At 32.0% G+C, this 27,236-nt stretch overlaps 2 protein-coding genes across 2 annotated transcripts in view; one reads left to right on the forward strand and one right to left on the reverse strand.

Annotated features, from left to right (window-relative positions):
- Positions 1 to 3,743: 3,743 nt before the first annotated feature.
- Positions 3,744 to 27,236, reverse strand: part of LOC127730172 (CDGSH iron-sulfur domain-containing protein 3, mitochondrial-like) — a 47,188-nt gene continuing 23,695 nt past the window's right edge. The window contains exons 2-3 of the mRNA XM_052238435.1: positions 8,867 to 9,043; positions 3,744 to 4,439 (exon numbers count right to left, since the gene is read on the reverse strand). Of these exons, the coding sequence (XP_052094395.1) occupies positions 4,239 to 4,439; positions 8,867 to 9,043 (378 nt within the window). The 3' untranslated portion in view covers positions 3,744 to 4,238. The remainder of the gene's footprint in view (positions 4,440 to 8,866; positions 9,044 to 27,236) is intronic.
- LOC127730171 (sperm-associated antigen 6) lies at positions 16,106 to 25,664 on the forward strand. The gene is made up of 9 exons (XM_052238433.1): positions 16,106 to 16,253; positions 18,256 to 18,518; positions 19,435 to 19,618; positions 20,080 to 20,285; positions 20,643 to 20,816; positions 21,747 to 21,899; positions 22,453 to 22,644; positions 23,476 to 23,738; positions 24,557 to 25,664. The coding sequence occupies exons 1-9, from the start codon at positions 16,229 to 16,231 to the stop codon at positions 24,618 to 24,620; spliced, it is 1,524 nt and encodes a 507-aa protein (XP_052094393.1). The 5' UTR covers positions 16,106 to 16,228; the 3' UTR covers positions 24,621 to 25,664.

Consider the following 27,236-nt stretch of genomic DNA (forward strand, 5'->3'; position numbering starts at 1 on the left):
TCAGACAGATAACCCAGTGTTTATCAGCACCTATTTTTAATCAAAACATCATCCTTTATTCTAATTTAAAATCTTTCTTCATAATATAGAATTTTTAATAAACTCTTAATTTTTGATAATTCTCTGTTCATGTCTTCTTACAGTTAACTTGTAAAACAAAAAGAAATATTTTTTTGAACATAAAAACCACGAAAATATGACCTGGTGAATAAATAACTAGTATAAGATTTTCCTTAAATTTTAAATATTGCAACTTATTAGCTACTTGACACAATTTGAAGCTTTTTATCTTGTTTTCTATGTTTTTTATTGTGTAGGCTTCATACTTTCACTCAAAACTGATATTATACAATATCAATATGCAGAAAACTTGAAAATTGTTGTAAACATGTTAAATCTTAACAAGCCATTACAATAATGCCATGAACTCTACCTATCTTAACAGGCCATTACAATAATGTCATGAATTCTATCTATCTTAACAGGCCATTACAATAATGTCATGAACTCTACCTATCTTAACAGGCCATTACAATAATGTCATGAATCCTACCTATCTTAACAGGCCATTACAATAATGTCATGAACTCTACCTATCTTAACAGGCCATTACAATAATGTCATGAATTCTATCTATCTTAACAGGCCATTACAATAATGCCATGAATTCTACCTATCTTAACAGGCCATTACAATAATGTCATGAATTCTATCTATCTTAACAGGCCATTACAATAATGTCATGAACTCTACCTATCTTAACAGGCCATTACAATAATGTAATGAACTCTACCTATCTTAACAGGCCATTACAGTAATGTCATGAACTCTACCTATCTTAACAGGCCATTACAATAATGTCATGAACTCTACCTATCCTAACAGGCCATTACAATAATGTCATGAACTCTACCTATCTTAACAGGCCATTACAATAATGCCATGAATTCTATCTATCTTAACAGGCCATTACAATAATGTCATGAACTCTACCTATCTTAACAGGCCATTACAATAATGTCATGAATCCTACCTATCTTAACATCTACCTATCTTAACAGGCCATTACAATAATGTCATGAACTCTACCTATCTTAACAGGCCATTACAATAATGTCATGAATTCTACCTATCTTAACAGGCCATTACAATAATGTCATGAATTCTACCTATCTTAACAGGCCATTACAATAATGTCATGAACTCTACCTATCTTAACAGGCCATTACAATAATGTCATGAATTCTACCTATCTTAACAGGCCATTACAATAATGTCATGAACTCTATATAACTTTTAGTTTTTCTATCATTGGATGGCTGTCAAATAAACAAATACTCAACTAATTTGTTCTTCTTGACATGGAATCTCCTGTAATTATAAATCTTTGCTATGGTTGTCTTAAAGCACAGAGAGTGGCCATGGATGCCGGCTTGACTTACAGAAGTATGAAATCATATTCATAAAGACATGCATTGTAGAAACATTTTTCTTGGGATATAAATAATCAAAACTGATTTATTAACAAGCATTCTGAGAGTATTGCATGAGTCCCCTACCGGTTAAAAATTCATTGTACTGGAACAACTAACTTGATCTATAACTTGTCATGGTATTAAACTATACAACGAATATCAAATCAATATTTTCAAGCATGACGAAAAAGAGTGTGGAAAACTGATTATTTGTATGAATTTTCTAAGTCCAAGGACCATAAAGCTGCAAAAAAATCATCCAAACCAAACAAAATTCGTACTTGATCTGTAACTTGCCATGGTAAAACTACATACCAAATATCAAATCAATATATTCAAGCATGACGAAAAAAAAGTGTGGAAAACTGATTTCTTGCATGAATTTTCAAAGTCCAAGGACCATTACTCTGCACAAAAACATCAGACTGGAACAAAATTCAAACTTGATCTGTAACTGGTCCCGATAAAACTATATACCAAATATCAAATCAATATCTTCAAGCATGAAGAAACAAGAGGCTCTCAAGAGCCTGAATCGCTCACCTGTATTTCAGAGGAGAAGATTTTTAAATGTTAGCAAACTTGATAAACAAATTGTGTAAAATTGTCTTTAAAGGGCAATAACTCCTTAAGGGGTCAATTGACAATTATGGTCATATTAACTTTTTTGTAGATCTTACTTTGCTGAACATTATTGCTGCTTACAGTTTATATATATCAACAAAAAACTGCAAAATTTTGTTAACACTACCAATTCGGTGGCAGCAACCCAACAATGGGTTGTTCGATTCGTCTGAAAATTTCAGGGCCGATAGATCTTGACCAATTTAACAATTTTACCCCTGTCACATTTGCTCTAAAAGATTTAGTTTTTGAGATATAAGCCAAAAACTGCATTTGACCCTTATGTTCTATTTTTAGCCATGGCAGCCATGTTTGTCGATGGATACAAACTTCGGATACAATTTATAAACAAGATACCCTAAGGAACATTTAGTTCAAGTTTGGGGGTAATTGGCCCAGTAGTTTCAGAGGATAAGATTTTTAAATGTTAGCAAACTTGATGAACAAATTGTGTAAAATTGTCTTTAAAGGGCAATAACTCCTTAAGAGGTCAATTGACAATTATGGTCATATTAACTTTTTTGTAGATCTTACTTTGCTGAACATTATTGCTGCTTACAGTTTATATATATATCTATAATAATATTAAAAAAAAAAACAAAAAACTGCAAAATTTTGTTAAAACTACCAATTCGGTGGCAGCATCCCAACAATGGGTTGTTCGATTCGTCTGAAAATTTCAGAGCTGATAGATATTGACCAATTGACCAATTTTACCCCCATGTCAGATTTGCTGTAAAAGCTTTAGTTTTTGAGATATAAGCCAAAAACTGCATTTGACCCCCTGTGTTCTATTTTTAGCCATGGCGGCCATGTTTGTCGATGGATCAAAACTTCGGATACAATTTATAAACTAGATACCCTAAGGAACATTTAGTTAAAGTTTGAAGGTATTTGGCCCAGTAGTTTCAGAGGAGAAGATTTTTGAAATAGTTTACGACGACAGATGACGGACGCCAAGTGATGGCATAAGCTCACATGGGGCCCTTCGGGCCCCGGTGAGCTAAAAAAGTGTGGAAAACGGATTGCCGGATTGACAGACAGACAGAGTGCAAATCTAAAGTCCCCATCGATTTCGTCGGTAGGGGACTTATAAGTGAAAAGTAGTGCCAATTCATCATGTTCATACTAAGATTATCAAGTTATCACGACTAATATAAATTTTATAAATATCAGACACATGACTTAGTATCTGATGAAATCATAAATATTTTTATCCCACCTTCCATTTATTAAATTTTTAATTTCAACATGACTCATAATGATAACCCTGCTCCTAAGAAGAGTTGTATACTGTTGTACCACTGTTCATCGGGGAACTTCATCCATCCTTTTGTGTGTCTGTCTATTGGTAACACACATTTTTTAGCAACTTATAAAAAATCCTCTTGATATATATAGCAAAGTAGTCAACAACATCTTACAGGGGTATAATAACAACAACATCTTACAGGGGTATAATAACAACAACATCTTACAGGGGTATAATAACAACAACATCTTACAGGGGTATAATAACAACAACATCTTACAGGGGTATAATAAGGGATGAATAGCTGACTGTTCATCATGTTCTTAAAATGAAAAACAACATAAAGGTAATTTCAAAACAACTAGAACATTAATGAAAACAAAAATTCTATATTGAATTTCTGTGCTTTTAAACCAGAAATATTTATTGGTTCTGCATATACATGTATACAATTATATAGTCCTATACAATATTTACTAGTTGTCTGGCCTGTGTTTCAGAAAAGGTTGTACAATTTACAGCACATCATACATTTTGTAGTTTGTATTGATTTTGAAGTTTTATTGTCAGAAGTTGTACTAACATCCATTAAATACCAGTTATTATAATTAGCCTGAGCAAACTGAACATGTCATCACTGGTCATAATTCATATGAGATTTTATGAACCACATGCTCAGTCCATAATTTAATTCTAAATTTCTAACGTTCAAGCAAACAGCTTTTTTTTTAACTCAATAAACAAGAAGTTTTTTACTATTCAAAATTTTAATTTTTTAAATTAAAAACAAAATCAGCTTACTTTGGCCAACAAAAAAAGCCACATGACATTTACAAAAATTCTGTAAAAAAATGCAATATACACTAATTTCCCTATGATTTCATTAATCAGCTGTATGTCATTTTCTTCTGGACTTCCTCACTTAAATGACTTCCATCGCAGAATGGTCTGTTATTTGTTTGTTTACACATACAAAGCCAATACTTCTTACTTTCTGTAACTTCAAAGCGGGTAGGTTTGAAGTGGACAACTTTTGCTCTGGGATTTGTCATTCTTATGATTTCTTTATGAGATCCATCACAGAATGGCTGGAATAGAAATAATTTCTGTCAGGATATATTCATGTCAAAAATATGCAATCAAACACACATCTAATATAAATAAGAAGATGTGGTATGAGTGCCAATGAGACAACTATCCATCCAAGTCACAATGTGTAAAAAGTAAACAATTATAGGTCAAAGTACGGCATTCAACACCGAGCCTTGGCTCACACCGAACAGCAAGATATAAAGGGCCCCAAAAAAACTAGTGTAAAACAATTCAAACAGGAAAACCAATGGTCAAATCTATATATAAAACGAGAAACAAGAAACACTTATGAACCACACCAACAAACGACAACCACTGAACATCAGGTTCCTGACTTAGGACAGATACATAAAAAATGCAAGGTTATATTTTGATGTACTGTGGATTCATTATTATTTGGGGGATACCAGTGTTACTGGATTTTGTGGTTATAGGTCAACTACAAATTTAAATGGTTAACGTAGTACAAATTACTTTGAAGCTTGTAACCAGACTCTGATAAAACCACAAAGTCAAATATCCAAGAAAATACAATTTTTCTTCAATCCATGAAAATTGGTACCATGAAAATAATAGAATCCACATTATTGATAAATAGTTCCACTGATAAGAAATGGTGATTTTTTTTCCCCTTTGTTTTTGTAGTCTATTATACCATTCAGCGTTTTAAAAATGCTTTTCTGTTCTGATTTTTCTTTTATGATGTATAAAATGAAATGTTACTGGTATATTTCAATGAGACAGCTACTAAACAACACAAAACCCCTCACAACATTTAGAGGTCAACATACACACTTCTCATTATATTTCCTAACAAGAATGAGTCCATAGTACAATGTTTAATTTATTCACAACTTTTTTAGACCAAGGGTATTATAAAGCTTTACAAGTTATAATACCTATGGTCTTTTCCTGAAGACTATAAATTGACCTCTGAATGCCCTATAATTTTTTAAGTTGTTTTGGTTTCTGACTCACTGAGGTATATCCATCATTTATTATTCATATCTAGATGTTATTTGGTTGTTTGAGTTGTTTTGTTACTATTTGATTGAGGTATATCTCACATTTATCATTCATATCTCCAGATATCATTTGGTTGTTTGGTTGATGTCTCACTGAGGTATATCTCACATTTATTATTCATATTTCTAGATATCATTTGGTTGTTTGGTTGCCGTCTCATTGAGGTTTATCTCACATTTATTATTCATATCTCTAGATATCGTTTGAGTTGTTTGGTTGCAGTCTCACTGAGGTATATCTCACATTTATTATTCATATCTCTAGATATCATTTGGTTGTTTGGTTGCTGTCTCATTGAGGTTTATCTCACATTTATTATTCATATCTCTAGATGTCATTTGGTTGTTTGGGTTGTTTTGTTTGGTTGCTGTCTCACTGAGGTATATCTCACATTTATTATTCATATCTCTAGATTTCATTTGGTTGTTTGGTTGCTGTCTCATTGAGGTTTATCTCACATTTATTATTCATATCTCTTGATGTCATTTGGTTGTTTGGGTTGTTTTGTTTGGTTGCTGTCTCACTGAGGTATATCTCACATTTATTATTCATATCTCTAGATATCATTTGGTTGTTTGGGTTTTTTTGTTTGGTTGCTGTCTCACTGAGGTATATCTCATATTTATTATTCATATTTCTAGATGTCATTTGGTGTTTGGTTGCAGTCTCATTGAGGTTTATCTCAAATTTATTATTCATATCTCTAGATGTCATTTTGTTGTTTGGGTTGTTTTGTTTGGTTGATGTCTCACTGAGATATATCTCACTGAGATATATCTCACATTTATTATTCATATCTCTAGATGTCATTTGGTTGCTCACATTTATTATTCATATCTCTAGATGTCATTTGGTTGTTTGGGTTGTTTGGTTGCTGTCTCATTGAGGTATATCTCATGTTTATTATTCATATCTCTAGATGTCATTTGGTTGTTTGAGTTGTTTAGTTGCTGTATCATTAACCTATATATAATCTATATTCATTTATATGAATCATTATGTGAATAGCAATGATCATGTGTTGTAAAAGACTCTATAACAATTGGCTTAATTTATGTGATGCAGTATAAGAAAAAATAGCTCTTATACATATTGATAACTTTTTTGTTTTTTATTGGACAATATTATCCCTCTTTCTTATTTATACAATAATCAAATGTACAAAGAAATATATGACAAGTGTTCACAAACAGGTTTACAATTATTATCCAGGAAAACATAATTTTATAACTTTATACACAAAATACTTGTTTGATTGTTTTGCTATTTATTGAAGTTTGATGTATAGAACTCCTGTGGCTGCTGTAATAACAGTTATAAACCTCTGCTAGGAGCATAAAGTAAATAAAAATGAAATAAATAATTAATTTTGCATAATAACTCAAAAAACTATCAGCCAAAAAAGTGGCTATTTAGTTATTAGAGTATAATAATCAATATTTGATATCTTACGAAAGAAATTATTTCAGGTTATTTGAGAAAAAAGATGCACTGCATTTTAATATTATCATATTCATAATATAGTTAACCACCACTCAAATATATCCAAGATTTAATTTCATTCTCTTTATGTATGCTTATATTCAAGGGGAGGCAACTCTACATTTATAAAATTATAGAAATAATATAATTCAGTATTTCATGTATTTATTTTTGCATTTTGTAGTGTAATTTTGATGTTCTGTGGTATATGTATATCTAAGTTGTTTTATTGTATTTGTTTGTAGTTCTTTAGTATAATTTGGCTGTTCTGTGGTATTCTGTGTTGTTCTGTGTTGAAAAGACATTCCTTATATAAATAAGAAGATGTGGTATGAGTGCCAATGAGACAACTTTCCATCCAAGTCAAAATGTACAAAAAAGTAAACAATTATAGGTCAAAGTACGGCCTTCAACACAGAGCATTGGCAGTTAGGAGTACAGAAACATTTTTTACAAAATAAATAAATTTGTTGTTCACAGTACGAGTACAGAAGTGAAAAATTATCGTCATACTAAACACTTATCGAAGGTGGTACATATTAAAAATAGTGAGACGAGATATAACACAAAATAAGTAAACATTGAATAACAGAAATGCATTACAAATTGCGTCAACAGGTCAAATTAACACAAAAGTACGATTTGAGAGTACTCGCAGTTACTGAAAGCTAGTTAAAAGCCAAAAACAATTAATAATAAAAAATCATGCATCAGACACTACAATCAATTAAAACACATCCCAGGGATTTAGTATTTTAACGCCATGGACAGTCAAAGAAGACATGACTTGTGCAATGCCAAAATAAAAGTATCGACAGGCAGTAGGATAGTTAGGATTTAACCTTATAATAAATATGTTTCATGCTATATATAGATAAAGCAATCTCTAAATAGAAAATAAACGTGGATGTGTATTTATACATCCCTAAAACCATTCAAAAAGAATACAAATTAAAATATGTTTTAATTTGTTGATGACAAAATCGATGTTAGTGCCAATGTAAACAATATTCAAAGATCTTATTACAACATTAATCAAATAACCTTTACTAATAAGTTTGTTTAAAGGTTCGATGAGTTTACACGGATCACATAGTGATTTCTGCGCTTTTAGTACAATATTACCTTAAAATTTAGGATGTGAAATACCGTGTTTAATAAGTTTTCTACAGGTACAGCCAAATGTACATCACTACACACACGGCATAACGAACAAGTTGGGATATATAAACAACGTATGATGGAGCAAAAGGAACATCGCTGTTTAAAAAAGGAAGATTAACGATAGGGAATGAGAAATCGTCTCTTTTGTCGTAAATTTTAGTATGGAGTTTCCCTTTAGAAATTGAAATGTCTAAATCTAGAAAAGGACAACTACTGCTGTTCACTCGTCAAGATAACGGTAGGAATTGTTGAATGTGTCAACCAAATGTAACAATGACGTGTCTTTACAGAGTTTGGCCATAAACTGTGATTTCATAGCAATACAGGAATAAATCTGCTATTAAAGGGGCCCAATTAGTGCCCATAGGAATACCTACTACCTGTCGATACACTTTATCGCCGAAACATACATAGCTTGTTGTGACATCTCCCTACCTATTTGCCTTAGAAACAGATCACCCTTTGAGGAAGATCAATTTCTACTTTACTGAATACAATCTTCCTTTAAAACAGAATAATTGTATATTTTTACTGTGTTTTAAAGTAGTTATCTTTTAACATCATAAGCTAATTTAATATATTTTTTTCATATTTTAAAATGTTTTCATTGTGAGTATCAGAAACATCTTGTCAATGACCTGAGATTTTTTCCAACATCTCATGGACGGTTACAGAAATATCTTGACCACTCACCTGAGATTTACTGAAACCAAAAGTCATGGACAGTTACAGAAACATCTAAACCACTCACCTGAGATTTACTCCAACCACAAGTACACCATGAATATTTCTTCCCAGCTTCTAATTCAATGGGAAATGGCTTTTTATCATAAATAGCACCTTTTCTGGGTGGATTATCATATTCTCCATATTTGGGAGTTTCAGGATGTTGGTCTGTATTTTTACTGTTACATCTTCTTTGGGGTATCTGTCAATGAAAGATTTTTAAATACAAATTAAATGACTTAGAACCAACGTCCATTGTATTAATACTATCAAATAAACCAGCGTGGGACATTTGCGCTTTTTGATAGGACATTTGAGCTTTTTTTAAAAGACATTTGTGGTTTTTTTACAGGACATTTGGGCTGTATAACATAATATTTCAGTTATCATGATTAAAAGTTTAAAAATCAGCTAATATTTTCAAAAAAAACAAGCACATTCATTTTATATCTATACAGCTTAAAATTGTCCTTTTCTTTCTTTAGTTGTTGGGTTACTTTTCCACTGACCAATTGCAATTGAGGATTCTTCTGTTTTTGGGGAAAAATTAATTTCAATAAGTCCATGAGAATTTTGAAAACTACATATTATTCAGCAAGTGAAAAGAAAATAAATGTGGATAGTGTCCACATGTGGACACAGATGATGCCCCCGGTTGCATATCATATAGTTATAAAGGGACATAACTGAAGAACTTTAAAAGTGACGCTACCCAAATTTGAACTTGATCTGAGTTTTGTGGTAATAAGCATTGTGTGTAAGTCTTATCACCTTTGGTTGAGGCTAACTTTAGTGGAGAACGGAAACTTAAAATTCAGCAATTTTTCTATTTGTAAACACTCACTCTAGAACGGTTATGTGTAAAATTTTTATAACATTTGGTTGAGACAAACTTAAGTTAGAGAACGGAAACGAAAAATTCAGCAATTTTTATGTTTATAAAGGGACATAACTCAAGAATGGTAAAAGTGTTGCCACCAAATTTCGTACATAATCTGTATTAAGTAGTAATAAGCATTGTGTATAAGTTTCATAACATTTGGTTGAGGCAAACTAAAGTTAGAAAACGGAAACAAAAAATTTGTACTTGATCTTAGTTTTGTGGTAATGAATATTGTGTACAGGTTTCATAGTGTTTGGTTGGGGCAGACTTAAGTTACAGAATGGAAACTAAAAATTTTGTATTCTTTCGATTTATAAAGGGGCATAACTCAATAATGGTTAAAGTGACACTACCCAAATTCAACTTGATCTGTGTTTTATCAGTGGAAGTCAAAATTAAACATTGTTTGTATAAAGCATTGATTGTAGTTGATTCAACTATAATCATGGACAAAGGAAGATAACTCCAATTTTAATAAACTGTTACTACAGAGATATGTCTTGCCTATTTTTAATTTTGATAATGCAAATGTTGAAATTAAAATAGCAATACTTTAACATGTAAGTTATGCAAATATTCAAAGTCGATGAACCATGACTGAAGGTACATGGCTAAACAATCTCCATGGAATGAGATGTGCCAATGCTCATACAACTGCATACCAAATACCATTGACTTATTATAAGTCGTTCCCTTTAAACAAACCTAAACACAAACATTAACTTGTAAACTATGTAAAAGTTTCAAAGTCAATGAACCATGATCAGGGGTGGGGCTATATAATCTCCATGGAAATGATACTTGCAAATGCCAATAAATTTGCATACCAAATATCATTGACTTAACATTAGCAGTTCATCTTAAACTCATCTAATCACAAACTAATACATGTAAACTAAGAAAAAGTTTCAAATTAAATTGCCCATGACTGAGGGGGTGGGGCCAAATATTCTCCATGGAAATGAGATGTGCTAATGCTTATACAACTGAACACCAATTAACATTGGCCTACCACTAATGGTTCCCATTGAACTGACCTAATCACAAACTAATACATGTTAACTTAGCAAAATTTTCAATGTTAACTTAGCAAAATTTTCAAAGTCTATAGACCATGACTAAGGGGGGTGGAGCCAAATAATCTCCATGGAAATGAGATATGCCAATGCTTATACAACTGTATACCAAATATCATTGACCTACCACTAGTGGTTCCCCATAAATTGACCTAATCACAAACTAATACATGTAAACTATGAAAAGTTTCAAAGTCAATAGATCTTGACTGAGGGGACGGGGCCAAATAATCTCTATGGTAATGAGATGTGCCAATGCTAATACAACTGCATACCAAATATCATTGACCTACCACTAGTGGTTCACCATAAACTAGACCTAATCACAAATTAATACATTGTTGACGCCGCCGCCGCCGGAAACAGCATACCTATGTCTCGCTTATTGACTCCGTCAAGGCGAGACAAAAATTACTAGATATTTAGAAGAAAATAAAAATTTTGCAACTTTTCCATTTACAAAGGGGCATAACTCTAGAACAGTTAAAGTGACGCATCCAAAATTCAAACTTGATCTGTGTTTTGTGGTAATAAGCATTGTGTATAAAAGAGGGACAAAAGATACCAGAGGGACAGTCAAACTCATAGATCGAAAAAACAAACTGACAACGCCATGGCCAAAAATAAAAAGACAAACAGACAAATAATAGTACAGATGATACAACATAGAAAACTAAAGACTAAGCAACACAAACCCCACCAAAAACTGGGGGTGATCTCAGGTGTTATAAGTTTCATAACATTTGGTTGAGGCAAACTTAAGTTAGAGAACGGAAACTAAAAATTTTGCAATTTTTCCATTTATAAAGGGGCATAACTCTAGAACGGTTAAAGTGACACAACGTACGTACAGACGGACAAGGGTAAAACTTAATGCCCCCACCGCTACGGCTGGGGCATAAAAATGTCTTTTATTTGAAAAAATCAAGTTACCGTACTCTATTTTGTGATTTTTTTTTTACTGTGTTACATATAACCATAAAACGTTCAAAAATTTTGATATCACTACTTGCCAAAAAAGATATAAATTCTGAGTATTCACAAAGATATATAACATGTATAATTGCTTCTTTTTATTAGAGATAAATGCTTTAATATGAAATTTCACATCCAACATTCCAACACCTCCAAAGTCTGAATTACTAAATATTTCTCCTTATAACAGCAATGAATCTTTCTTCAAAGTCAACATGAACAGCAGGGGGTTAAAAAAAATTATTTGGGTCTCCACAAATTGAAACAATCTCAGAGAAACTATGATGGAAGAGTTTCTCTGGCTTTCAAGACTATAGAATGAACATACGAGGAATATAGTTTCAATTTTTGCCATCCCTTGACTTTGACCATAAAATTCATAAAATCATATTTGATCATATTTAATTTAGACAAAACAATATTTGATTGCATTTGTGTTTGAATAAAAATTTTAATATATTAATACAAAGCTGATTGTAGTAAGGCATTAATCATAATAATCAATATTTTATCAACATAAAAGACCAGGATACAAACCAAACAATGTAGACTGACAGGCCTACCAGACTGTGCCTGATGTGAAGAGTCTGATTAGACGTTGGCATTGATGAAAAGTTGAAAACTAGAACCTAAGTCCTGTGACTAGACATGACTAGATTCAGTTGTTCTCGACTCATATTTTTGAAAAGGATATATAGAAATATAAACATGATAAATCAAATTCTGTTCTATAGTTTTAATTCATTTTGTTCATTTAATCAATCTAAAATGCAAAAAAGGATAATGAGGGGCCTGATGGGTTATTTTCGTTCTTCTTGATCGTCGCATTTTCGCTATCGTGATCCGTTTTCCTACAGATTTATTTTTCGTGATTCGTGATGAAAGCATTGTTCGTGAATCGTTTTCATTGGAGTTTTTTGTTCGTTCTTCGTGATTGAGACATATATTTCGTTCTCGTGATTTTTTTTTCCATTACAGAAATAAAGAGTTCCATTGAGTTGTCTTTCTTGGCTTAATAAGTTGAAGTGGCGCGATAGTTTTAAAAGTGCAATTAGGTCATTTTTTTAGTGCAAACACGGCAGCCCTCATGGCTGAGAGTCATGGCAATAACATGTATTTATAAGGTCGATCCAGCCATCAGTCGATCCGGCCCCATGCAGTTGATCCGACCCCACTGTTGATCCGACCCTATTTTAAAGTCGATCCTGCCACATCTATGAATATTTATATTAAATATATATGCCATATATATATATACTTGAGTCATGCCCGTACACGGCCCTTTCTGGGATTTAAAAAAAAAATCCTAGTTTTTTTTGTGTTGAAACCCAGTTACCCCAACAAAATGCACACCCCTAAAGTTTTAGGTATGGTACACGCACCCCACCCCTCTTTTTTGAAAAATTATGTGTATGGGCGTGTGAAGTTTAATTATTTTTTGGACATTTTTTTGATATAATGTTTTATTGAAAATTTTGATAATACGATTTTGTAGCACAAAGAGAAGGAATTTAGTGGTTTTTCCCCCGAACATTATACAATTTCTTGTGTTTGAAATACGCGACGTTGGTCGTTAAAAGTAATTGTATTTTTTTAATCTCCTCAATTAATTTTATCGTATAAACCGCCCGTTTCTCGATTAATTGATAAAAAAACTTAATTATTTTTTGATAATATTTATGTTTACTACAAAAATATTTTATGCATTAAGCAATAACCATGCAAAAATGCAACTTACAGTGCCACAAGTGAACAAATCACATTTCCTTCAATATGTGAAGAAGGTAACAAGGACTACGATCAGGTTTCTGAATATGATTTAAAATCAGATGTGGACGACACTGAAGAAACGGACAATGCTATTGACACCCCAGAATGTCTTAGTTTTCTTCAAGGGACAACCAGCAGGAGTGGGAGAACAATCAGGCTCAGCAGTAAATTTTATTGATAAAATAAATATATATACTATATAGTCTCTGAGTTTAGTCTCAAGATAAAACACAGACGTGGTTCCGTGGTATTTTACGCCAGTAAAACACTTCTATGAAATATTATATGATACAATACAAGAAGTCAGATTGTGACTGTTTTTAACAATTTAATTTAGAACCTGGGAGAATTCAACACGTAAACAAGTAATGAGCCAGTAATGTATTTGATTGCAGCTTAATTGAACCAGTCTATGTACAAGGTATCCGGTCGTTCCGTCCCCAAACCGATCCGGCCCCTAGTCGATCCGGCCCAAAGTCGATCCGTCCCAAGTCGATCCGGCCCACGTCGATCCGGCCCAAAGTCGATCCGGCCCCATAATAAAATATGAATAAACTATATTGACTTTGGAGGATTTTAACAGTATAAATGGATTTTGCAAAAAGTATCGATGATGGATGACAACAGGTAAGTGAAGTATTGGTGTACCACATAATAGCTAAATAAATATTTACAGTCCAATGGAACCTATAAAATTTAACTCATAATATAATGACTTGTTTAATCAAATCATTTGTCTATAATTGGTTTGTTTATTCAACAAAAACAAAGTTTGTATGTATCAGCTTGGGGATCGGCTTGTACCGTTGTGTATGTAACTATTTGTTATTACACAGGATGAAAGACTTGTTAAGATCACAGTCAATTGAAAGAAAATGCTAATTACTGCTGATTAATGTTGATGTCTGTTGATTGTACTAAATTCTGTTATATACGTTTTTATTATAATTATACCCAATATTCTTGAAAACTTGTAATGAAAACATAATCAACCTACTTGTTTTATACTCATCTAAAGAAAATATTTGTCAAAGGCCATTTTTTTTACCGTACACCTTTTACATTTTAATAAAATTCATAAACATTTATGAATTACAATTAATATATATCTTTATTTTTATTCCTTATAAATATATTTTTTATTGGGGCCGGATCGACTTTAAATATGGGCTGTATCGACGTTGGGCCGGATCGACGTGGGACGGATCGACTTGGGCCGGATCGACGTGGGGCCGGATCGACATGAAAGCTATGTACAACACAAACAACCAGCTTCTGAATCTCTATTATCGAGATTGATTGGGGATACTCTTTTTATATTTTCGTGATCAGTGATCATGGAAATTTATTTTCTGTGAATCGTGATTGACAAAAAAATCATCTCGTGAATCGTGATGAGACCCCCCCATCAGGCCCCTCGATAATATAAAGGTTTTTTATTTTGGACAAGTTACAATTCCATTCGGACAAGTAAGTTTTGGTATGTACTTGTCCTATTGGGCAAGTTGAAAAAAAAAGTTATTGTAGAGGTCTGCCACACACTTGTATATTTAATTACAGAACGTATGATGATAAATAATAGAAACATTCACCAATAAACTTCAAGAGCTCATCAGGTAGAGACTGTCTGTGTATGTATGTATGTATGTAGATCCCTCCATTTACGGAGCACCCCTTGAGAGCTGCGAGGTTACAGTGGAATCCGTGTACACTCCCTATCGGGAACAATGGAGATGTGTCACTAACAAATTTACAATGTTCAATATTTACAAGGACAATCCCCACCCCAACACCAGGGAGTGTAAGGACACCGGGCAGATCTGTTATTATGGTGGAGGAAGCCAAAGTACTCGGAGAGAACCACCGGGCTGCTCGGCGGGAACAGACAAACCGAAGAGATATCAGCAGATTGATCTCCAGGTCAAAGTCGGGAGCAACTTTGACCAACCAAGGCCCCCATAGTACCCATTCTAGTTTAAACTCTGGTCTGGGTACCAGAGATGTGTGCGAGATGGTGAAAATCACCCTTCTGATGTACTGATATTTTTAGCACCCCGAGTGAGAATCGAACTCGGGACCTTCAGCACTGTAGCTATCGGTCTTAACCACTAGACCACGAAATCACATATTATGTTATATAATTATAAATCAGGGCGACCGGGAAGCGGGGCGTAACGACCCAGATTCTATATCATCAACCTAAAAATATTCCATGATCACTATTGTGGTTATTGCAAAATAATGATTGTGTACTATTTGTATGTTTACATGTATCTGCAATGTGCCCAGTGTTCTAAAACAATACAAATCTACCTGCTTAACCGCAAATAAGTTGTTAAACGATAGGCCAGATCGAAAGCGACTGAGCGCAGACATATTGATGTACTGCATAAAATATGTTCAAAATAAAAGAAAATCAATATAAAAAGTTAAATTAAAATACGTAGATGTATTTTTTAAATTCCATTATATTTCCTTTTATATAGAATTGCTGATTAATAAAATTCATTTATTATTGTTCAACCAAATTCTTTGATGTATTTACTGCGGACCTGTTTTGTTGCCATACATCCTTGACAACACACAAAGTAATCAAGGGAAACAGCCTGGCTAACACCAAAACACACTAACAGGTTATACAGATCAAAGTAAAGTGATATAGTGAATAACAACAGAAGACAAAATGAGTCAAAGACAAGTGTTGCAAGGTAATTGTTTTTGAAATATTTGTTTACAATACGTTTTGACTTTTGACAGTTTTGTATATATATGTATTTTTTTTTTTGAAGAAAATCGATTAACTTTTACCAGCACTGCAGCAGCCAACATTTTTACATTGAATAAATAAGTAAAATAATAGAAATAAGGTTCATATGCAGGGTGAAATGAATGGGATATATTTCGAAGAGACAATATCCATCCCAAAATTTAAATGAATTCAAGTGCATATAAACATATATGTCATATGACAGGTACATGTATATTTTATTATTATTAACATTATAAAAAGATCTAAAAAAAAACTCTTTTGCCTGATTTTTGGCAAGAGATTTTATTTTAGGATAAGAGAGGGGTGGAACATATGTAAATGCTCTTTTGTTCCGACGTTGGAAAGTTCTGGGCGGAAATAACTAACTAGCCGAAAAGTTCCAGAGTAACTTATTAACTAGTTACTTTATTCTTCCTCTGGTTTAAAAGTTCCACCGGAACAAAGTGACTAGTTGAAAAGTTCCAACGGAACATATCAACTAGTTAGAAAGTTCCTTTTTGCCAAATTAGTCAAAACCGGAACTAACAAACTAGCACAAAAGTTTCAACAGAACTTACCAACCAGGCAGAAAGTTCCATTTGGAGAATTGATGCAAAGTAAAAGCGCAACATATTATATTTTAACCTTTCAAAGGGAAACCAAGATACTGATTACAAAAGTCAAATGGAACTTATCAACTAGCCGCAAAGTTCCTCTTTGGCAAATAAGTCAAAACCGGAACTAACAAACTAGCCCAAAAGTTCCAACGGCACTTATCAACCAGTCACAAAGTTCCATTTGGAGAATTGATGCAAAGTAAAAGCGCGACATATTATCTTTGAACCTTTTCAAAGGGGAACAAAGATACTAGCCACAAAAGTCAAACGGAACTTATCAACTAGTCACAAAGTTCCTCTTTGTTAGGGTTAGGTTAGATTAGGGTTAGGGTTAACTATTCAACTAGCTACATTGTTCTGGGACTTTTCAACTAGCTACTTTTTTCCAGAACTTTTCGAATGCACTGGAATTAAAACAACTATTTGGAAAGTTCCATTGGAACGAAATAACTAGTTGAAAAGTTCGGCCGAAACAAAGTAACTGACGGAACAAAGTGGCTGTTACACATACATGTACCACAGGGATATTCAAACTGAATGGGTCACTGTTGTCCAGGGTACCAAGTTGTTGAGGGTGTTTTGGTAAACATCTAATCGTTAACAAGTACTCAGATTAAATATCATGTAATTTTTTTCTGAATCTTTTTGTAAGCTGATGATGCTGATCACGCACTACTTGCATCCTCATCATCATGACTGTGAGTCATAACAAAAGTAAACGAAAAAGATTTAATTCTTACCTAGAATCAATAGTTACTTATAAATACGTCAAAATTCTCAATGATCTGGGTTCTTCCTTCCAACCTACCCTGGGCTACAAATCAATGTGGGTACCATTGGATCAAGTAAAAGTACCCAGGGTACATGTTCTTTCTAATGCAAGTTATGGTACCCAGGATGACAATGACCTGTATAACAATATTCAAACTCACAAGTCAAAGAAAAGTTATTTCTTGGCAACAACACCATTCCAGTTAATCTGCCTGTTTGATAAGTTTGTCCTTCATATGCATCTGTTTATGTTTTTTTTTTTTTTGGTTTATAGTGTTAAAAGGTTTCTACTATAGTATAGATCAATTTCAAAGGTTTTTATTTCAGGTCCCTTATGGTCATATACATGTAGCTTTTCACCAGTTTTGGTATTTATACATCCTTGGATTTGATCGTTCTTGATGAAGGTAAAACCCAGAAAAAACATGTTGGACGCATGAAATTTATAAAGGGATATTTTATTTTTTTCAATAAATAAGTACCAGCCTATTACACCAAAGACATACAAAATACAAATATGACAGAGAAGTAATGCAATTTGAATTTCTCTTATATTTGAATTGTTAATTTCAGTGTTTGAGCAGTACCAGAAAGCAAGAACTCAGTTTGTACAGACTGTTGCTGAACTTGCAAGTCGACCACAGAATATTGAGACATTACAAAATGCAGGTGTCATGTCACTACTGCGACCTCTTCTGTTGGACATTGTACCCACTATCCAACAAACCGCTGCACTGGCCCTTGGTAGACTTGCCAATTACAATGATGACCTTGCAGAAGCAGTAGTCAAAGGAGACATTCTTCCACAGTTGGTCTATTCCCTTGCTGAACAAAATGTAAGTTGAAAGTTCTGGGGAATATCAGATGAAACAGAAGGAAATATGAAGTATATGTATAGGAGAAATATATATCATTCTGTGTAAGAGTAAGGGGTACAGGAAAATCAATATAAATACACATATAAATTTTTAATGATATGAAATTTTTTTGGCTTTATTTACTTGTACTTGATTCCTAATTTATGGTCTTTTCTTAAGGCTCATCAAATTTTTTTTTAGAATTTTACTTTATTGCAAACTTTTATCTTTCACATTATATTTACCATTGAAAAAAGTTCCTAAACTTGATGATTTGTACTTGAAATTGTTGGGTCTTAAATGCAACTTTCTTCTGTGTCAACATTAAAAAAAAATCTCTTTTACATGTATGATTACAACTGCAGATGTTTAAAAGTTGGCATGTTTCAGCCTATTTTCATTTATCATAGCCAGTGAAGTTCTAAAAAAAAATACTGTGTACTAATTTGTCTGGTAAAATAGTCATTACATGGATATGAAACCATTAGAGGGAAAATAAGAGTATAGTGAAATGAAACAAAATCCTGTTATAAGTTTAATGTTCTCACTATCAGAAAAAGCACATTAGAAATTTATATAGTTTGTGGATAGCAATGAAAGAAATCAATAATAATTTTATCAAACTAAAAATTACTCTTCAATTTATATTAGGTAGATATACATTGTGTCTGTATGCAAAAGAAAACCTAGTGGTTGTACCATTGAATAATTCTTTTAATTTCTTTATATAATTATATAATATATATAAGGGTAAATCTGATTATAGATCCATATACATGTGTCTGTTGTGAACTGTCCAATATCTGTTTGTAGTTATTCCTGTCATCCAATTTTGTATTATTAAGAATAAAAGATCATGATTTTAACATAAATCTTTTGTTTATTTTTTTTACAGAGGTTTTACAAGAAAGCAGCTGCGTTTGTATTAAGAGCTGTAGCCAAACATTCTCCACAGCTAGCTCAATCTGTGGTAGATTCAGGAGCACTGGATGCCTTAGTTATTTGTCTAGAAGAGTTTGATCCTGGTGTGAAAGAGGCTGCAGCCTGGGCATTAGGTTATATTGCTAGACATAATGCTGGTAGGTTACATATACAAATATTTTATTTATAATATGCATGAATGGATTTTCACATTGTATCATTCGGTTCTATTTAATGAATGACCTCAGGCAATGACATTTAAATTTGTACAACCCTATTATTAATTTATGAAAACCATATTATTTGAATTAACCATGTAATATGCTGTTTAAAACTAAGGTGAATACCACAAAAAATTGATGTTGGTTCGAACAATACACTTACAGTAGTCTGCTTTTAAAAATGAAATTATCTGTACCAACTACCATGTCCATCAAATCTTTTATAAATGAGGCCTTGATGTTATTGTATCCATACAAGAATATTGGAGATTTGCTCATTAAATATGAATAACGTCTATAATCTAGCTTCACCTACCTTTATATCAACTTCTCTTATTATACAGAGCGAAAAGATGCAATATAAAGATTTTTTAACAATATGAACATAATTATTTCAGAACTTGCCCAGGCAGTAGTTGATGCTGGTGCTGTTCCTCTATTGGTTCTATGTATACAAGAACCTGAGCTTTCTCTGAAGAGAATTGCTGCTTCAGCTCTCAGTGACATCTGTAAACACTCTCCAGAGCTGGCTCAAACTGTAGTGGATGCTGGGGCTATTGCACATCTGGCTCAAATGATCCTGAACCCTGATGCTAAACTCAAGGTATGATTGTGAAAAAGATTAAATTTTAATTCAAGGTTCATTTGAAAAAATGGCCTAAATGCAAAACAAGTGTGGGTTGACTTTCAGGAAACCATTGCTTATGTGTATGAATCTTTAAAGATTATTGATGTTCTATGACTACTACAGAGGTGAAAAATAAACCAAATAAAGAGGGAAAAGGTAACATTGGGCATTCTTTGGGATATTTGAAGTTGTAGGATATTTTTCAAGATATTTCATATGTAAATATATCTATTTACAACAAATAATTTGGTTATACAGTAAAAGATATGTGGACTTTGTAATTGTACATTATATGATGGCATTTTCAAATGTAAGCTTTTTTTTATTTGACAGAGACAAGTATTCTCAGCACTTAGTCAAATATCTAAACACTCAGTAGACTTAGCTGAAATGGTTGTTGAGGCAGAAATCTTCCCAGCAGTACTGACATGTCTGAAAGATCCTGATGAATATGTTAAGAAAAATGTTGCAACACTGATTAGAGAAATTGCTAAACACACACCAGAGGTTAGTAGAAACAAATATTCCATACAAGTAATAGTGAGTACAAATTGGAGCAGAAATTAATTCATTTAGAGAGTGTAAAGAAGTAGATGAAATTCAAATAATATAAATGAAAGTAGATGTAGGGTTTGTGTTGATCAGACAGCAACACATGCAACTACAACATAAAACTCTTGAAGACATAAAGGTTGACACAGTCTTCAGTAATAGTTTCCATTCCATATATTAAAACAAATCAAGACAAATTGTAACTCTAACAGAGAGCCAAAGATTTTCTGCCATCAACATCAAATTCCTTAATAGAAAATAAAGAAGAAAAATACACCACTAAAATATGAACACTGTCCACTGAGGATATTTGTATAGTCCGATTGAATGCGGATGAGTCAAACTGACTTTGTGATTACTCAAACCTATATTATCTTGATCAACAGAATAACAAAATATACACTAATACAGAGAGAATACACAATTAAAATCAGATCGAGAAAATCTCATTTCAATTTAAACAGTATTACAGATGACAATAAAACTATATGTATAACAGCATTCATCATAACAAAAGAATAATCTCAGATACTGCAAGTCTTTTCTCTAACCATTCATTAATAAATGTGATAAAGTTAAATGATTTAAGATTATAAAAACTGTTTTTTCAAGTTTGAAGAAGATTGAATGAATTTCACATACATGTGAGATTTGCCAGAAATAATGATGCATGATAAATAAGCTTGTTTCAACCCTTATTTATAAGTCTCCATAATTGTTTTCTTATTTCAAAAGGCTTTAAATATTTGTTTCTCAACAAAACCAGCATTTTAGGAAACTACCACATATGTAGACTCACATTAGAGTCTCCTCTATTGTGTAAAAAGTAATTCAGTTATTCTCCAAATTAACTCCCTTTAATTTCTCTGTGTTTTCTTTTCATAGCTTGCCCAGTTGATTGTGAATGCTGGAGGAGTTGCTGCAGTTGTTGATTATGTAGGAGAATCTAAAGGAAATGTTCGATTACCAGGAATTATGATGTTAGGTTATGTAGCAGCACATTCAGAAAATCTAGCCAGAGCAGTTATTGTTTCAAAGGTATATATTTTTTTTATATTAAGTCAAAAACATATATTTTTGAAGGAAAATTACATGTGTTCACTGTCACATGATGAACAAAATATGTTCACTAAGGATTTGTTTCTTTTTACCTTGATGCATAGTGACACTAATAATGCTTTAATAATAGAAAATTGTGAAAAAAAAAACTTTAGAGTAAGAGATGAAAAATAGGGTAAGTCAACTGATCATAAACTCACATACTTTTTATTTTTGGTTTTTTTTCGGCAAAAGACCGTTATTGTCTTATTGCATTAAATTCTATTCTTTTGATAAGATGAATTTTAATTTCAACCTCTAATTTAAAATAAGTGTAGAATATTTTATTACATAGACACATTTTATGTAAAAGAAAGTTGTCAAAGTTTTGAGATTTTATGAAAATATACATATCCTAATTTAAGTTCCAAAAAATAATTAGTCTATAAAGCATGATTTAGTTAAGTGTATGGCAAAGATAATGTTTTTAGGCTTTGAATAATTTTAGAAGAGAGACTCATATTCAAATTGACCTTTAACATCCTTAATTTAGGGGGTAACACAGCTAGCTATAGCACTATCTGAGGAACCTGAGGACCATATACAGGCAGCAGCAGCATGGGCTTTAGGACAGATTGGTCGACACACACCTGAACATGCTAAGGCAGTAGCACATGCCAATGTATTACCGAAATTGTTACAATGTTATTTAAGAGCAGATGCATCAGAGGACCTACAGACAAAGGTAATTATTTTTATCTTTCATGGTATTGTTATTTTTCCAAAGTTTTAGGAGTTATTTAGTTATTAAAGTCTGTGTTATAATTAAGGTACATGTAGATCAGGGATCTTTTTCTGTGCATCCCTTCAGCACATGTTGAAAAATGCTATTTTGGTTTAAAAATATTTTACCAAGTATCATTCAATATACATCAGAAACATCTAAAACTTGAAATTTAAAGATTAACTATCAAAAAATTGAGTGTCATTAACAGATTTAAAATTTTCAGAAAAAAAAACATTTTGAAAACAAGGGCTGATAATTATATTGAATTTGATTGGACATTTTTTTTGGGGTGGGGGGGGGGTTAAGAAAATTAAGCCTGTGACCACACATTTTTATTTGATATTTCAGAAGTATTTATGGAAAGCAATTCTCTCATAGAAGCTCAACTAATTTTACCATTTTATGTTTCCTCAATAAGGCAAAATAAATTACCCTATTTAACCAATATTAAATAACTGATCTCGTTAATTTCAATGTATTTTAACAAAAAAACAAGATCCGTGACTCAAAATTTTTTTATTGAAATTTGAAAGTAGAAATGTACATTGACCCATATGTCTTTTAACACCCCAGCTACCTTAAGTAGATTTACTATGGTTTTGAATGTTTGTTTGAATATATCTTTTTGGAAGTTCTCTCCTTTTTATAATATTTCATAACTCAAATCTTGAAATATTAAAAAAAATTAAATAATGATAATATCAAAATAAAAACCTGTTTATGAAGACTAATAAGAGACAACACATCAATGGTTAAATTTTCATAAAATTCTTATTTTTGTCATTGCAGAGCAAAAAAGCACTGAAAAACATTCTTCAGAAATGTGTACATTTACCAGCACTGGAACCATTACTGCACGATGCTCCACCAAATATACTGAAACATGTTGTTGGACAGTTTAGTAAAGTATTACCACATGATTCTAAAGCTAGAAAATTATTTGTTACAAGTGGAGGACTTAAGAAAGTACAAGAAATTAAAGCTGAACCTGGATCAGCACTTGCTGAATATGTTAACACAATCAATAACTGTTATCCAGAAGAAATTGTTAAGTAAGTAATCATTATTACTATATGGTCAGACATGTTCATGTATAGAATAACAGTTCTAAAGCATGAACAATTCACATGAAAACCAAATTTATTATTGGTCAGTTATATAAGTATTTTTGTAAAAAGCTTTTTAAGAATTTTTTTAGCTGTTTTGAATCCCCTATGAAGTTAATTAGATAAATCTGATTTCAAGTTTTCTGAATCAATGTAATGGAACAGAAGGGATACAGTGTATTAGTTCATGACACAAAATCACTTCATGAACTTGAATAAAAGTCAAAGCAAAATAATAGCGTTTTTTTATCTGAAAGCAATGAGACCTTCAATATGGTGTTAAAGCTCATAACTAACTGTAGGTTAAGGTATTCAATTATGAAATTAAATTTCACATTTAAAAAGCTTAGGAATGAATATTAATAGAATTGAATCCTTGAAAGGAAATTGGTGCCAGATAAATGACTATTTTTTCAAAGAATATTATATAACACTACAAAAAAACAATAAAAAAATAATAATGCAGGTGATTAGACAAAACAGGGTCTGTAATAGAAAAAGCTGTCTATCTCTACACTAGCAAATAAATACCTCCATACATAAACACTTCTATAAACTTTATCCTTGATATATCATAAATATAGACTTTTAGAGAGATACAAATGACACAAAGTCCTTCTTGTGGTATAAATTTAGGCTTTTCAATTAGTATAATTTATTCTTAAACAAGTAGCAATAATCTACCACAAATGCTATTTTTTTTATCTTAATGATATTTTGTTTTTCAAATTGAGATAACTAATTACTTGCTTTTTATTTTTCAGATATTACTCCCCAGGATATTCTGAAAGTCTTTTGGATAGAGTGGACCAATATCAGCCACACTAAACAGACATTTATCAAATTACATTATTTTCATCATTTCAAATATTCATTTTCATCCTGTGCATGTATACAAATGACAAAAGCAAGGAAAGACAAACTATCTATGTATCAAAGAAATGTTTAAATTGTTGCTTAAATGTGTAGTGTTTATAATTGAACATGTTAAGACAACTCAAAGCTACTAAAAAGAAAAAGCTCATGAAGTTTATCATCATGAAAACAGATATTTAAAATCAAAAGTTCTAAGTGAAAAAAGAAATTTATTAACCATTATACCAGTCCTTGGCATATATAGACATAAAGATTAAATGGAAAAGCCTTAAATAATTAGTCTTGTAAGAAAATATAGGTAACTGTACATTCACAGGTTTTATACTGGGGTCTTGGGTGGAAAGGGAAAAGGGATAGTATTTTTTAATGTATTTGCTACAAGGGTAAATGAAATTGGATGGAAACTGCTCACTGCATTCATGATTTTTCGTTACCATCAAATTTTTTGACCATGAGTGCAGAATTTAGCAGTAGATGGTGCTAAATTAAATAGTTGCTATCATTTGATAATTTATGAAAAAAAGCAGGGCACATAACAAGGTCTTGACATGCTACAACCATTGCCAATTGTTAAGGCTACAGAAATATTGTCAACTAGAAGTGTTTATATAATGTTTTATTGAAGTAATGCATTGGTATATGTTTAGATCGTTAATTCCAATTCATTTGAATTAAGTCTGTGAAAGAAAAGAAAAAACAATCTTATCCTAATAATTGACTCCATTTTAAAAAGGAACATCAAGTTTTTTGGAATTGTACTTGATCAAACCAAAAGTTGAAAACTAATACATGTATTGTAATATGACAAAATGAGACTCGATGGAATCATGTTTTTATATCTTTTTAAAAATTTTAGTGATGTTGTTTGGAGATGATGATTGATTATTTATTTATATATTGTAAGTACTATCAGCAAACAAAGTGACTGTTATTTGTTGAATATTTTATATTATACCTGAAAGAATAACTTATTAAATTAAAATTACAAATTTTTAATTCTAGATTAGTTATTTATCAAAAGATAGTCAGGGTTAAAGTGATATATTTTAATGGTTCTATTTTTTATGTTTTGTGTTATATACAGTGAGCCATGACTTTAGATGCTACATTTGTAATTATCTAATGATAAATGGATTGAGACTGTGGTCAACATTAATGAATGACTTAAATACACCACTACATCAGAAAACAACTAGAAAATTTTTAACAAAAATACCAAACTCCAAGGTATATTCAAAAAGGGGGAAGTCCATAAAAACTGACAAAATCAAACTGTAGTCTTTATCAACCAACAGAACGAATGGAAAACAACTGCTTTATTCTCGACTTGGTACACCTAGCATTTTCAGGAAGAAAATAGTGGGTTAAACCTGGGTTTATAGCTGGCTAAACCTCCCACTTGTATGACATTTGTTGATAGTTCCTTTATATTGACACAATTGGGTGAGCATCCCAAGCTTAAAGAAAACAATGCATAACCATAAACACAGTAGAGTAACCTGATGGCTTCACTTTTAACAATTTAAAATAATTTTAGTGGGATTAAATTATTTTTGAGCCCAAATCTCAATCTTGACAAATGAACTGTGTCCCTTTTTTTCTTTTTGTTACACATACAAAGTTGTTTGCATGTCAAGATTTTACATTTACAACACTAAACAAGCAGTTACTATTGGATCAAAGTCATCAAACCCAGTTTTTACCAGAGATTATAATGTGAAAACAGAGTTGATGCATTCACAAACTGAATAAAAGTCAGAATAACATTTAAACATTTTTTTTTAATTTTCCCTTTCTTGAAGCCCCAGGATTCCATTCTTGAGTATCACATCATCTCTGTAAAAGAAAAATCATTAATGAAATTTTTTCCCTTCAAAATTAATTTTATTGTTTTTTAATTCTGTGCCCAGTTCTGTGTATCATAGTTTTAAATGTATGGCTTTGGTGGTTCCTGTTGAAGGTATATCCAGGAAAGTGCTTCAGACGCATGAAATTTTTAAAGTGTTGTTTTCTTTTTTTAAACAGTTTCCAAAGTGGTTGACATTTTGGAAAATATTTTTCTTTTATACAAAGTTTATTATTATCCAACTATGAATATCTGGTGCCAATCCTTGGATCCATCTCATTGTTTGGTGCCATGTCAGTTAGAAAATATTCCTAGGATTTATGTAATTGTCTGGTGCCATGTCAGTTAGATGACATTCCTAGGATTCATGTCATTGTCTGGTGCGATGACAGTTAGATGAAATTCCTAGGATTCGTGTCATTGTCTGGTGCCATGTCAGTTAGATGACATTCCTAGGATTCATGTCATTGTCTGTTGCCATGTCAGTTAGATAACATTCTTAGGATTCATGGCTTTGTCTGGTGCCATGTCAGTTACATGTCATTCCTATGATCCGTGTCATTTTCTGGTGCCATGTCAGTTAGATGACGTTCATAGGCTTCATTTCATTGTCTGGTGCCATGTCAGTTAGATGACATTCCTATGATTCATGTCATTGTCTTGTGCCGTGTCAGTTAGATGTAATTCCTAGGATTCATGTCTTTGTCTGGTGCCGTGTCAGT

The sequence above is a fragment of the Mytilus californianus genome, unplaced genomic scaffold (assembly GCF_021869535.1).
Source record: "Mytilus californianus isolate M0D057914Y unplaced genomic scaffold, xbMytCali1.0.p SCAF_2, whole genome shotgun sequence".
NCBI lineage: Eukaryota > Metazoa > Mollusca > Bivalvia > Mytilida > Mytilidae > Mytilus > Mytilus californianus.